The sequence below is a fragment of the Aulonocara stuartgranti genome (assembly GCF_965226115.1).
Source record: "Aulonocara stuartgranti genome assembly, chromosome: 14".
Classification (NCBI taxonomy): domain Eukaryota; kingdom Metazoa; phylum Chordata; class Actinopteri; order Cichliformes; family Cichlidae; genus Aulonocara; species Aulonocara stuartgranti.
In genome coordinates this window covers 21,534,407-21,549,300 of record NC_138950.1, presented here as the reverse complement: position 1 = coordinate 21,549,300, position 14,894 = coordinate 21,534,407, and the positions used below count along the sequence as shown (strand labels likewise).

Here is a 14,894-nt window from a genome sequence, read left to right as displayed (position 1 = left end):
GTTTTTCTCACTTTGGCTTCTTTCTTTTCCTTACTCTTGTATTTAATGTGTTTTCTTTCTCTGCTGCAGGTGCGAGCCGCTCCTCCTCCACCCAAGCAGCACCCCCGCCGACAGCAGGAGAAGAGCGACAAGACGGAGGAGGTGGAGATCACGCTGGTGTGACAGACAAACAAACTGACAGCCGGTTATAGGCGCACAAACAGAAATGAAAACAGATGAAAGGCAGATGTATCCTACAGACTTGGGAACTGAAGTGAAGTTAAATAAAGTGATGTGAAGTAAACTGAACTGAACCACGCTGACCCCTCCCCCCGCCCCAATCTCCTGAACTCCTGGCAGCTCCGTATCTTCTCCCTTTGAGCTGAGGAGGAGGAGAGCAGAGAGAGGGGACAAAGGCAGACTATCCGATGTAATAATCTCCGTATTAGCTTCCTAATGAAGTGCAGCAGTAGCCCACACACCCCCGATCCCTTCACCCTACCCCGTCCTTTCATTCTTGCCTTAAAACCTCACCTCATTGGGCAGCAAATCACACCACGGTGAAGCAGAGGAAGAATGTCAGGAGAGGAGGAGGATGGGAAAAAGCTATTTGTGACAGATGACGGATTTGGCAAGTTTTCTGTTGTCAAGCTTTCCATAAGACCATTCATCTTTCTGCAGAAGCAGATCAGAGTCAATATTTAGATTTTTTCTCTTCCCAATAAATAATCATGAAGCACGAGAAAAGTTTTGAAGCCCCAAGAACTGACAAAATGTAGTAAAAGGTTATCAGACAAACCAAACATATAATTCAATACACTATAACTATAAAATTAGGGTGGGATGGAGGCAGATGATTGATTGTGGTGACCCCTAAAGGCAGAAGCTGACTTAAATGGCAGCCCACATGAACAGCTGATAACTTAGTATGGATCTTGTTGGCAGATATCATACTGGATGCAATATTTACGTTGCTTTAGCCTCTTTACAGTTATCACACATCTGCAAGCCACTTTGCAACCCAGCTCATGCTTTTCATGCTGTGTGTGTGATTTAATCAATGGTCAGTGTTGGTTGCAGCGTCATGTACAGGTGTTGCTTCGGCCCAAAGAAGAGAGCCCAATCTAATTCAGTGCAGATGGAAATAAACAATCTGCTTTTTGCTACTGTATTCCCGGGGGCATTAGTTTTGCTTTTGTTTTTGTTTTTAAAAAAGTCTGATTCTTATCTGATACCTTTTCCTTACCTTTTGTGAGTGTTGTGGGCCCATCCAAAGAAAGCTGGCTGAAATGTAAGTAAAAACATGCCAAGTCTGTCACGTTTTTGGAGAGCAGTGGAGAACGAAGTGAACGACCAGAGAAATTGAGCGGTGTGCGTGGATGCAGTGTCCCTCTCCTTAGGCCTTCCCTCGTCATATATAGTCATTATCATCATACGTATTTAATGTGTAATAGTACAGTACATTACTGTCGTCATAGGAATGTTATGCTCAGCATTTCATATAGACTAACTCAGCTGAATGGAATACCATGTCTGATATGTAGTGGAAGTTTTATCTTCATCTTATACTGAAGGGGCATTGTAAATACAGCAGGAAGGAGAGCTCAAAGGAGGGAGAGGATGAAAGAAAACGAGAGATAAAGGAGGCTGGATCCTTCCCTCTGCTCTTAGCATCGCCTCTCTTCCCGTCCCTCCTTTACGTCTCTCCCTCTTTCCTCTAAAGACGATTCTGTCCATTGGCAGTCAGTGTGAATCAGTGACTATCATATACATACATACACACATGCAGATACATTATACGACAGATACATTCTCTCATTCTGTGCGCCGTATGTCTGTATCACTGATTGGTTCAGAGATGCGCTGCTGGTGCTTTTAAAGGCACTCAAATTGTTGGTATTCACTATGTGGCAACAAAGAAAAGTTTTATTTCAGATGATGTAGACACAGGAAAGTATTTGTGGCCGGGACTTCTTATTAGCACAGAACTGTATAGTTTTCATCCCTCTCATGCCGATTTGTTCACTGTTCAGTTCAACTAAGACGCACGTTTACTTGACGCTCATTACATTTGCAGGTATAATTTTTCTCTCGTCTCGCCAAGCAAAGCCACCACATCTTGTGTCCTAATGCTAGAAACAGAAAACAGAAAGAGGTGTGTAAAGAAAAAAAATCGAACTAAATGGACAGAACTAGCAAATGACATTCAAATGGAGCTAAGTACAAATCTTTTGTGTGTGGTTTTTTTTTACTCAAAGTAAATAAATGCCCCCATTTCCCTTTACATGGCCATAAAGCCTTTGAAACTCCTTGCCTGAAGGGCAGCGTAGCACTTTTATTAATTTCTACCTTACTTGGAAAGTAGCAGTACCCTCATATAGCATCGGCACAGGTGGCAAAGACTCTGATGAATCCTTGTTGTTAAAATGATTCAGAGTTGTTCTTTTTAAGCTGATCCTATGGACTTTTTTTGTTTCAGTGTGACTGATGCTTAAAAAACAAAACAAACACAAATAAAGATCTCCACTCTCCCAGCTCTTCCAAAGAGGTGGAGAGACGACTGTGGACAGTGAAATTCGCTGTTCTCCTTTATTTATAAGAACAAAACAAACAAAAATTACAGAAAGCGATGCGTTTGAATGAATCATTTCTTTTTTTGGTCTCGAAATAGGCCTGGGTGTTTATGAGTGTGATTGTTTATAAGAGAGAGAGGAGGAATTTTAATCTAATCTGTGTTTGACTCTGAAGATATGTCCCAGTTCCTCACTGCAAATGAACAAGTTTGGAGAGCGTTTGCACGGAATAAATTGCAAAGTAGAGTATTGTCCAAATTGTCAGCAGGAGATAAAACTGAACATTCAGGCAGTAATCCTCTTTCTTTGTCTCAGATAACATCCCTACTGCAAAACAAAAACAAAAGAAGAACTGTGAATATTAAATTTAAAACTCTTAGCATTACTATGTAGTGTTGCACTGGAGCACATCTTCAGGTCTCCTGTAAGAAAAGTCTTAATCTGGAAGCAAATCGATTGTTTTCCCCGGTGGAGGTGATTTCTAAAAGGAGAAGTAAGAAGTGAAACCACAACATTTTGTGTAGCATTCATCCTAGCAAACTTAAGCATGCTGGAATTAGTTGCATTTTTAGATACGACCCTCTGCTCTTCTGCTGTTGTACGGACTAGCATTGACTTGTGACAGTGTGGTCAAGGCGACTTGGAACAGCAGCCTGTCCTTGATCTCTCTGAGATCTGATTTTTACTGGTTTTCGAACTTGTTTTGAAGTTTATGGTTTTTCAGCATCCGCAGACATTCCCGTTATACTTACTCAGTCAGTCTGTCATATATAAAATTGACATTTCATTGCCAGTTGCCACTTTGAAGACGGATCGTTTCCCATCTTTAACAGTCTCTTTGGTCCGCGACAGTGTTTAATTATTTGGTATGGTTTTTATGTTTTAAATGACACTTTATTTTTCCTTATGTGGATTCAGAGTAGCACAGCTGCCGTTATTATTAACGATGTGGTGGAACAACTGGCCTCTCTCTTTAATAGACTGTTGCCATGGTGACAATATTGAGAACAGGTGCAAAAGTCTTTCTGCATATTATTATTGGATGTACAAAAAACGACAACAAAAAAACAAAGTTTGTATTTATTGTGTACAAATGTTAATTAATAAAAAATATGGAAAAGTTGAAAAGTTGCACACATCGATTTTTTCAGACTGAGCGTGTTTGTGTGGATGTTTGACCAAAAGTGGGTGTGATCATGATAACACGCTCCAGAGCACCCGAGGCCAAACTTCCTGAGCGGAGCTGCAGGAACATGAGACACAGCAGCAGAGACGACACAGAGCTGCTCTCCGTTTGGGACGCGCGATAAGTTCCTGCCAGGAGTTTTCCCTCCTTGTGTTTTGTTATTTGAACAGCAGCTGTTTATCAGGCATGCACACCGGAGGAAAATCCCCTTTGGATTCTGGCTTCAGCACATCTTGTGTGAAAATCTACCTGTGCTCCAACCCAGAAGGTAGGCAGTGATTCCTAATATGAAAGGCAACTGTAACTAGGTGTGTTTTAAAAAAATACGCATGTTAGATTGTATCATGTTTTCTTGTGTCATTTGAGTTCTTGTTAAGGTGCATCCTGTTTGTGTTGTGTACAGACAGCGTGGTGGAGCGTAGAGCTCTGAGGGACAGTGTGTTCCCCAGATTCAGAGAGCACTGCAGACACTCGCTGGGACTGGATGTCAGGGTGAGCACACACTTTACTTTTTTAAAACCTTCCTGTTGCATCGAAAACATGTCAGTAGATGTGAGTGTGCGTGTGAGTTGTGTTTTTCTTGGGAATTCTTTCTGTTCTTTTAAAGCCATAAACAGGCTAAGGAAGGGGGCACTGTTGCTTTATACATTAAAACGAGATTACTTTAATGGCATAAATGCTCACACTAATGACTTTTAGTGCTGGGAAGAGAACTAGATATGGTCCACTGGAGGACACGTTGTAAAACTGCTTTGCTTTAAGGTTGTTCGTAATTAAATTAAAGTTTTTTTTTTTACTCTTTATAGAAAGATCCTTGAAATGTGCATCTCTTTATTAGAGAAACAAGATAGAAAACACAAAATCTTGAAGCTATAAAAGTAAAGTCTCATTAATATTCCGTGTGGTCCATCACAAAGACACCCATGCGTAATGTCGCCAGCGACGGGGGGTGACAGCAGTAGCATTTTAGCTGCTTGCAGGTATTTGTACTTTTAGTCTTCCACCGTTTTCCCTGAGGCCACTGATGCAGTCAATAACGTGCCTTAATTATATCTGACAACAAAGAGAATGAGCAGCTGTGAGGCGACTGTCTGTGTTGGTTTTCGTTCATGTGTATTAAATAAACATTGGGACAATTCAGTCAGCACATTGTGGTGTGTGCAATCAGCAGACAGAATAAAGAACGTGATGCCTCACCCCACCTTAGACGCTTGCTCTCACTGGATCTGGGCTCAGCTTTCTTGATTTATTATTTCCACTCCACATTTTTTAACTCTTGAGTGTGTTTATGTCGGCAGGTGATAGACCCGTTTGAATCCAGTGATCCCAGTCGCTGGCCAGATGAAGACACCAGGCATCAGATGATACATGAATGCAGAGGAAGCTCAGCTGGACCTTTTTTACTGGTAAATAAAGTCCTTGGGGAGAATCTCAAGTGTAAACCAACAGGATCTCAGACTGACCCTTACTTCTCAGTACAATGAATGATGACATGCTCTAAAGGACATCAGCACCTTGCCATGAGTTGTAGTCAAAGTTTTATTGTTGAATTTTATCAGTTTTTAGTATTATGAACTTTAAAAATAAAAGCTTTTCACCCTTTCTGGAGTATGCTGGACTTTGCAAAGTCATCTACACTGTGCTATGTTTGTTCTCCTTTTTAAATTAAACTTATCATCACGGCTGCAGAACAGTTCTGTCATTGAGCCGTGTCAACAAATGGACAAAATAATAGAAACACTTTCCAATATAAGTAAAAGACACAAAATCACACGTGTAGCATCACACAGTTGTCTCTTAAGCAGATGTTCTGTATAGTAATCAGCTTAATAAATTACCAGCTTACCATACTAAACAATAGTTCCCCGTGCTGTTGTTCCTCCTGTGACCACACGGTGGTGCTGCAGGCTCTGGTAGGGCATCAGTATGGCACAGCCCGTGTGCCCGCTCAGGTGGAGGTGTCAGAGCTGCAGTTGCTGCTGCAGCAGTGTCAGGAGGCTGGCGTCAGTACACAGGAGCTGGAGAAAGTTTATCAGAGGGACGAGAACACCATCCCTACGACCTACTGCCTGAGAGCTCCGCACAGACGCAGCTATTCTCTGGTAATTAAAGTCGATGGTATAATTTTATGACTTTATTTTTTAATTATGAACTAGAATGTTATATAATATAAAGTAATGCGATTTCAACTTGTATTATGCATCATTTAAAATCTTATTGAGGTTTTAGAAACATCCCATCGAATCACACATTTTGTCCTTAAATCAAGTACATTGTGTTTATAGTGTATGTGAGGATGATTTATATTTATAATGCTTTAATAAACTGGATATTTTCCCTCCGCAGCAGGAAAGAAATAAGGTGAAGGAGGAAAGCAAAACCAAGACTAAAGAGGAAGAACTGAGGAAGCTGTTTCAGGCAGCTGTGAGTCTGTGTGTCCAAAGTGGCAGCATGACCCCAGAGAGGGCCAAAATCTTCTACAGATCAGGTGAAATACCCCACATAGCTGTGTGTGTGTGTGTGTCAAGTCATTTGTCATAATCCACTGTTGTTAGTGTCATGGGCAGCCTGCGTCTATGCCTTGGAATATCTTCTGTAGTTGGAAGGAATTTTTGTTGTGTAAGTAAACATTTGCTTTACCACTTGTCTCCAGCCCTCGATGCAGATCTGCATTATGCTCTGGAAAGCTGTCCTGAGAGTGACATCGGCAGACGCTGCTTGGTCTATGTCCACAAGATCATCAATGCAAAAGCAGAGAGACAAAAGGGACCTGTGAAAATACAACTACAGTCAAAGTTGGAGGTAAAAGCCATGTGTAGTAGATGCACAACAGACCCGACCACGTTTCCATGCTTTTCACCATCTTTATTGACGCGGTTGCTGTACACAATCACGCAGCTGCGGCTTTCCAGTCGCCAGCCGAATATACACTCCAACAACAACAACCTTATAGCAGTCAGCACAGACTTTTAGACCCTGTAAAGTTGAGGCACACAACGATAGACCACGCCCCGCCACACCATGTTTAATTATGGGAGACGTCAGGAAAAGGATGAACTAAAATAAAATTTAATCTTTCTGACCACTCTTGAAACTTTATTTTACTAAAGGGATATGTAGAATTCACAATTTGTACCCTTTTTATTTAAGTCCACTGTGAAAAGTTCCCTCTTCTTTATTTCCAGGATGCCACTCTGAGTTCATCACCCACTAACGAAAAGTTACTGTCAGAGCTGTGTGAGTGCTTCCTCCCTCATCTCGTCACTTCCCGCCAACTTCTAGTCTACACCATCACCACAGAGTGCGACCGCCGCCATGGTTACACATCAGCTAGGAGGCGCGGCTATGCTGATTCTCTGTGCCAGCAGGTGTACTGTGACCTTGTGCAGATGACTGACGGTCTGAACGTTTCTCAAAGCGCAGAACCTTCTCCCCTCTGTGACGTTTTATCCCGAGAGCAGGCCGAACAGGAGCAGCTGTGTAACATCCTCAGTCGGTTTTATGACGTCATTCAGCCCGAGGAGGAAAAGGTCAGGATGGTTTTAGCCTTTACAGACTAGAATATACTATTTACATTGACAATACAGGCACTTTTGTTCTGTGTGCAGTTAGAAATATTAAAACATGACATGTTTGTATAATTCATTTTTCCTTATTTATACACCTGCAGCATAGCTCTGCTCTTATTGGTTGCAGGTCAGAGCCTATGTGAAGCAGAGGTACCATCAGTTCCCTCTGGTAGTGACCGGAGGCCCGTGTACAGGAAAGACGGTCCTGCTAGCACACTGCACTCAGCAGGTAGGTGGACCAAAGGGAAATTTGAAGCAGGCATATAGTGTTTATATATAATTTGTAATAAGAATTTGTGCCTTTTGTGTGCATATGTTTCACTGACGCTTAAAGCTATCTCTCTCTTTCCACAGATGAAGCACTGGCTTGCAGACAGCGATCTTGTGGTGATCAGTTTTTTCTGCAACCTATCAATTAATGCTTCACCAAAGCATCTGCTGTCGAGCTTGTGTTATCAGATATCCTGCAGATATCTCACTGACTCCTTGTCTAAGCAGGATGCTAGCCACTGCAGTGACCTGGATGATCCTGGCAGTACCACCGACCCCAGAGAGGTCACATCCAGCTGTAGCCAAACATCTGTTTTGGATTCCCAACATGAGGGCGGCACCAAAGAGCATGTTTCTGACTGCAAGCAAAGCTGGAGTACCGCTCAACATCCAGATCAAAGACAGCTGGATTTTGGCAACATAAAACCCGACGCTTGTCTGTCTGAACTTAAAGAACACCTCTCATCCCTCATCAGCCACCTGCCTTCAACTGAAAAGCCTCTTGTCCTTATTCTTGATGGATTAGATCAACTCAAAAACAACACTGGTCTTCAAATCATTGAGTGCCTTCCCAGGCCCCTTCCTCCCGCTGTCAAACTCATCGTCACAGCTTCCTCCAATCGAGAACACTTCCTGCAAGCCATAAAACTACACTATGCATCTCAGAGTGTATCAGAGGACATGTGTACAGGAAGGTTGTGTATACAGTTGGGACTGGTGGACAGGAAACAGAGCGTACAGATGCTGGCATCTCTGCTGAAAGGTTCAGGAAGGAGGGTGACGTCTGGACAACAAGCTCTGGTCAACCAGGCTCTCGCTCGCTGTTGTCTGCCGCTCTATGCTCGCCTCCTTCATGCACACACCTCGCTCTGGCGCTCTGGTATTACTAATAGAGTAAACAAAAATACAGTTTCTCAAAGGAATAAGTCTTGTTTTCAGAGCTACAAATGCCACACAAAGACTAAACCCACATGTGATGTGGGTCACTTACAGTCATGTGAAAAAGAGCGTTATAACTAAGTACACCCTTATTGCTTCACAGGAATAGCCAGACGCTGCTAAGCATGCTAAGGTGCTAAGGTGATCATCAGCAAGTGTGAACACCTCTATAAAAGTTTTGGCAGTTTGCTGGTCTGGAGTCTTAACACGATACTAGAATCGCAACAGAAGCTGGAAACTGCAAAAACAAACAAACCAAAAAAACAAGATACACGAGATACATCTCAGACTCTCGGGTCTCAGTTAGCATGTTAAATGTACAGTAAAGTTAGAAACAGTCCGAACAAAAATGGTTAGCTTGGAAGGGTTACCAGGAGAAAGCCTGTTCTCTCTACAAAGACAGCAAGACTTAGCTTTGCAAAGTTACATCTGAACAAACCACAAGACTTCTGGAACAAGCACAGTGGTGGAGGTGTGATAATAATTTGGGCTTGTTTAGCAGAAACAGGATCTGGGCACGTTGCAGTTGTCTGATTTGACCATGAATTCCTCTGTATATTACAGTTTTTTCTGAATGCTTAAACCCAAACTGTGATTCCTGTAGCACAATTCCTAAAACTATGCAGACATATAGCAATACCACTCACTGAGTTTGCAAAACTAAAAGCACAAAAACTGCTTTGCACTCAGTTTGCAATTTTGTAACACACACTTTGCAAAACTGTAGGCACAATTCACTGCACAACACTCAATTACCAAATTTCCAACACACTCCTAGCAAAAGTATACACATGTATGGCTATCATTAACACTAACTTGCCAACTGTCTGGCACACTTTCACATGTCAAAACTTTCTTAGATAATTAGTTCACTTTGCAATCAGCCTAAGCACTATAATACAGGTAAGCTGTGTGTGCGGAGTACAATGGAGGGAGCAGAAAGAGTGAGAAGTAGAGGAGGCCGAGGAAGAGGACGTGGAGGTGAAGAAGTAGGATGAAGAGGACGACAAGGACAAGGAGGAGCAAGAGGAAGACGAGAAGGGGGGAGAGGAAGATGAGGAGGGGGAAGAGGAAGGGTAGGAAGAGTAAGAAATAGAATTGCTGATGACATCAGAGCTACAATAGTGGACCATGTAATCAACCGTGGAATGACCCTGAGGGTAGCTGGCCAACGGGTCCAGCCTAACTCGAGCCGCTACACTGTAGCAAGCACCATAAGGACATCTTGAAATGAGAATCGGTTAGCACAGTCACTTCGCACAAAGATTTGTAGCACTGCCATATGCCAATGAGAAACACACCAATACCATTGATGTAAAAATACTGAAATTGTTACTTTACAGAATTGCTAGATGACCAGATGCTGGGGGCAGAGGAAGCATGTTCACTGCAGACCAAGTAACCCATATAGTCATTATGGCGATTGCAAATAATCCTATACTTGGAAATAAACACTTGTGTTTGTTTTGATGTGTTTGAATAAACACCAGTACTTGAAGTTTGGATCCCTCTATGCTTATGGATCTATGACAGAAGTATGAGCTCAAACTGACATAGCCTACCTTGTGCACAGAGAAAGCAAAAGCCAGATGTGTTTTGTATTCATACCATCAGTGTGCAGTTGGCGCATTGTGTGCTTAGGAGATGATGGCTTGTGTGTACTGTTTGATACGGAAACACCATTTTTACGAAGGTGTGAAGAGTTAATCTAGCTGTGTTTGCTTTTGCAAGAGAACTACAATGTTTTGATTATTGGGTGACAGGTTTTCTTATTTGTGTGAAGAGTTTTGCAAAATTAGCCAATAGTTACAAAAAATGTGCTTAAGCTATCAGAAAAAACTGTAAAGGTGTCTTTTCAAGCTGCTGAATCATGGGGTGTACTTAGTTTGTCACAAAACTGCATGGAGTCCCATGAAAGTGCTCTTTTCCACATGGCTGTGTGTTTTTCATAGATTTGTTTTTGAATAATAATGAAACTATTTAGATCAGAGTACTTTTGTCTTCACAAGTTGCATTTTTTGAAATACCCCCCCCAAAAATCAGGATAGCACCACTTGGCCTTTTAAATAATTCTCCTCTTCTCTCCTTGTCTTCAGATTCCGATGTGACTGAGTCATCTCTCCCCGATGGCGTTCATTCATCTATTTCTGCGCTCCTGGATCACCTTGAGCAGAAACATTTCTCTTCCATCGTGGCTCGCACCGTCTCTTACCTCACCATCTCCAGGTCTGGGCTCACAGAGGCTGAGCTCGCCGATTTGCTGTCCATTAAGGAAGATTTGCCGCACAAAGGCTCTTCATTTAAGATGACAGTCCCACAAGTCGATGTGGAGAGACTTCTTTTGGATTTAAAGAGCTTTCTTATCCAACGGAAAGTTGCAGGTTCCCTGGTTTTGTTCTGGGTGAGCAGGCATTTCAAGTTGGTCGTGGCGAAAAGGTATTTAGACGCTCCTGATGTAAGAAGAAGGCTTCATTCTGAGATGGCCGACTATTTTAGTGGACAGACGTCAGGCGTAAACAAGGATGCAGCCTTAAAAACACACACAGACACTCGGCAACCCAGCCAGCCGTTTGTATTCACTTCAATCAAAGGTGGTGGTCGGGTGAATGTGAGAAAAATCGTAGAACTGCCGTATCACCTGCAGCAGAGTGGCAGGTGGAAGGAGTTTGAGTGCGTGCTGTTGCTGTCATTTGGGTTTCACCAGGCTATGGTTCGAGCTGGTCTTCTTGGAGATCTGCTAGCTATGTTGGAGACTGAAGAGGAGTCATCTCAGGTTAAGTTTGTAAGAGAAAGACTGCTACTAGCAAGCACATTGAAGTCTTCTGCTTGCTTCCTGCAGAGCTCACCTCTGCAGCTGCCCTCAGTGATGGAGACAAACCTCCTCCCCTATTTGGAGGTCTTTCCTGCTCTTGAGGGTTATGTCAGGGAAATCAAGGAAGGGAGAGGAAGTGGATTAGAAATAGTGCTTTGCCCCAGTCCTCCCTGTGTTCCCCACATTCAGTACTTAAAGTACGATGACATAAATAAGGGCGTTTGTGTCAGAGAGATCGCCGGTACAAAGTGTGGGGTTGTTGCCGAGATCACAGATGAAGGCTCTGCTTGGATTTGGAAAGGGTGTGGATATGATGTGGCCAAACTGTCACTCAGATGCGAGCAGACAGAGTTAAAGTTTGCAGGCGTGAAGAGCAGCGGTCCGTTCCTCCTGCTTTCCACAAGCTGCAGCAAGCTTTTCGTGTGGGATGTGGAAGGCCCAGAAAAGTTTCTCGAGGTCAAAGACCCTTTTAAAAACACGTGCGAGTCGAGCGAAACACCCAGCAACATCGAGGGATTCGTCGCACATCAGAAAACGCTGTCCGTGTGGTGGAAAGATGAGAGTTTTGTGAGCGTGTTTGACATCTCCAGTGAAACCCTAACTCATTTCCAGTGTCAGAGCCCTGTGACCTGTTCAGTGTTCTCCTCTGATGGTTTTTTCATGTACTGTGGGCAGGAGGAAGGCACAGTGTCCGTATTTGACATGAAATCCAGCAGTCTGCTTAGCACCTGCTCAAACTCAAACCACAGCGCTGTTACGCTGATCATCCTCCATGAAGACAAGAGGGAAATGGCATGTGTTGATAGGACTGGAAGTGTAGCTTTATGGGACGTGGCAGCCAATACACAACCACCCAGACTTGTGAAAGAAAGTTTCACTCAGGGTTACTCTACTAACATACTCAGTACAGATTATTGCAGTGAAATCAATACTCTTTTGATGTGTCAAGCCCACCAGGCTTCACTGTGGGATACTTGTAACTGGGAGCTGTGGGACCAGTTCTTGGCTCCACAGGGAAGAGCCTTCACTCAAGCTGTGCTTTCCCAGGATGGCCATCTTTTCCTGGCTTTGTTAGACACTTGCACCTTTATCTTGGTGTGGAGGGTCAGCAGTGGGGAGTGTGTGCTCTCCTTAGAAACGAACAAGCAGCCACACACACTCCTCAAAATGGCCTCAGATGTCATTTGTGTCAGTCACGATGGCTGCCTGACAGTGTGGGACTCCGAGATGATTGATGCTGCAGGAAGTGCACAGAAAATGGGCGGTGGAGTAAAGGAGGTGGTGGTGGAGCAAACAGGCGTGTGGTTCTACACCAGAGATGGGTCGGAGAAGGTGTGGAAGTGGAGTCTAGACACGGGACTTCCACATGTTAACTTCCTGCATACTGGGCCTGTGGAAAAACTGCAGCTTTCCCCAAACGGCATCCACCTGGTGTCACTCTCGGCTGGAGATATTTACGTGTGGCGGACGGAAACAGGTGAAAATATCCTCCGCATCGGTGGCAGCAGAGCTAGAGACATCCTGATCACCCCTAATAACAACTTTGGAGTGAGCATTTCTGAGCGAGGCCTCTCGCGGGTTTTCAAGATTGCGCAAGGAAATATCGTGTGCAGCATCCACCCATACCTATCTGATGCTCAGGTTTCACCTGAGAGCACCTACCTGCTCGGTTGTTGCCATGGAGACCTGCTGGCTGCCAGTCTGTGGTCGGGCTCGATTAGCAAACGTTTCTCCTGTGTGGAAAGCTCTGAGGAGGTTGTCGCTTTCCAAACTCTTTCACAGCACCCAGAATTTGTGGTTGTGATGGCGGCCTCAGGGACGGTGTACACGTGGAAGGTGGCAGAGGAGACTGTGTGCTGGCACTTTCAGCTGCCACACATGTTTCACTGTCAGCCTGAGGACTTCCAAATGTCCTCCAATGGCAGCTACGCACTGCTGTCCATTGACAGCGGCGCAATTAACCTCTTAAATCTGTCTCGAGTCACACTGTGCTCATTCAAAGTCGAGGGTCCTGTCATTAAAGCCTGCCTGGACAAAACTGGACACTATGTTGCTTACATAACCACGCCCTCCGGGCTGGAGGACAGCTGTGACTGCTACCTGCATGCGAGGCCCATCCTCCGAGTCACGCGACTTTCAGATGGGGAGAGATTAGGAGCTGTGCATCTGTCTAAGAATCCACTAGCTCTGGTTATTTGTGAGCAGCACTGTGTGTTTGTGGGCTTTGGGGATGGGTCTGTAGGTGTGTACTACATTTCAGATGTCACAGTCGATGAGGATGAGCCAATCAGGTGCTGGGAAGATCCTAGCGGCCAGCTGAAGCAATGTCCCTTTGACAGGACGCCATTCAGCTGGTTTCCTCAAGACACACCAAATGTTACATGGGCTTAAGATTATTATATGATTCTGAACAAAGAATGTGCAAATTTTAATATTAGACAAAGATCATCTGAGTCAATAGAAAATGCAGCTTTTATTTACCAATTACATTGATTGAGGGAAAACAGCTATCCAACTATACATGACCCTGTGAGAAATAGTAATTCCCCCCTTGTTAAATCATGAATTTACCAGCCCTGATTACTACCAGACCTTTTGAATTAAGAAATCACTTAAACAGAACCTGTCTGACAAAGTGAAGAAGGCTAAAAGATCTTAAAAAGCAAAGAAACTTCAGAAAACATAGTCACTGACATCTATCAGTCTAGAAAGGGCATTTGGACTAACACAGAGATACGTCATCCACAGCTGTAAAACGGTGAAGGAGTGGTCGACATACCAATGACTCATCCAGGAAGTCACAAAAAACAAATCCCACCTTTCACAAACGTTTTGTGTGGGATGCAAAAGGCTCAGAAAAGTTTCATGAGGCCAAAGAGCCTTTTAAAAACACATGTGAGTCGAGCGAAACGCCCAGGAACATCGAGGGATTCGTCACACATCAGAAAAAGCTGTCTTTGTGGTGGAAATATGAGATGTTATGACAAAGGGTCGTCTCACATTTACCAAAGAACATCTCGACGATCCCCAAGACTTTTCGGAGCATGTTCTGTGGACTGATGAGACAAAAGCTGAACTTTTTAAAAGGTTTGATCTGGTGTAAAACTAACACAACACATAAAAAAAGAACCAACAGTCAAACCTGGTGGTTTGTGGTAGTGTAATGGTCTGGGGCTGCTTTGCTGCTTCAGGATCTGGACGAGTCACTGTAACTGATGAAACCATGAATTCTGTTGTTAGCAGTTAATAGGTTAACTTTTTAACACAGGGCCAGATAGATCACACAATGAAGAGCGTCATATTATAAATTCTTGTAAGTACATAATACTGTAAACTGTATATATCGATGTATAAATATTAAACATGTTTGGTGTATGCTGGCACAGGCAGGAGATTTGCTGCAATTATCTAAAACCAAACTGTCTGATAAATCTCTTTTTGTGTGTATTTTGTAAACACAACACCACTTTGGCATGAATGCATCATGGTTTGTATTCCCAATAACTGCTGTTCTCTTAAATAAAATTTTAAAAAAGATAAAAATAGCTGCTCTGTGTTAAAAGAAC

The 14,894-nt window shown here is 43.4% G+C and overlaps 2 protein-coding genes across 4 annotated transcripts in view; both read left to right on the top strand.

Annotated features, from left to right (window-relative positions):
- fchsd2 (FCH and double SH3 domains 2) overlaps positions 1–3,680 on the top strand; it is a 77,441-nt gene extending 73,761 nt beyond the window's left edge. For both annotated transcript variants that reach the window (XM_082502000.1, XM_082502001.1), the window contains one exon: positions 70–3,680. In XM_082502000.1, coding sequence (XP_082358126.1) covers positions 70–162 — 93 coding nt within the window. In that variant the 3' untranslated portion in view covers positions 163–3,680. The remainder of the gene's footprint in view (positions 1–69) is intronic.
- Positions 3,681–3,776: 96 nt separating this feature from the next.
- On the top strand, positions 3,777–14,830 carry LOC309687200 (NACHT and WD repeat domain-containing protein 2). Of its 2 annotated transcripts, none has more exons than XM_082501979.1 (10): positions 3,777–4,006; positions 4,142–4,230; positions 5,037–5,144; positions 5,646–5,840; positions 6,088–6,226; positions 6,392–6,540; positions 6,924–7,268; positions 7,435–7,536; positions 7,662–8,457; positions 10,613–14,830. In XM_082501979.1, exons 1-10 carry the CDS (start codon positions 3,925–3,927, stop codon positions 13,717–13,719), a joined length of 5,112 nt encoding a protein of 1,703 aa, XP_082358105.1. In that variant the 5' UTR covers positions 3,777–3,924; the 3' UTR covers positions 13,720–14,830. The 2 variants fall into 2 exon arrangements, with proteins under 2 accessions (XP_082358105.1, XP_082358104.1); XM_082501978.1 differs by having other exon boundaries at positions 6,085–6,226.
- Positions 14,831–14,894: the final 64 nt, after the last annotated feature.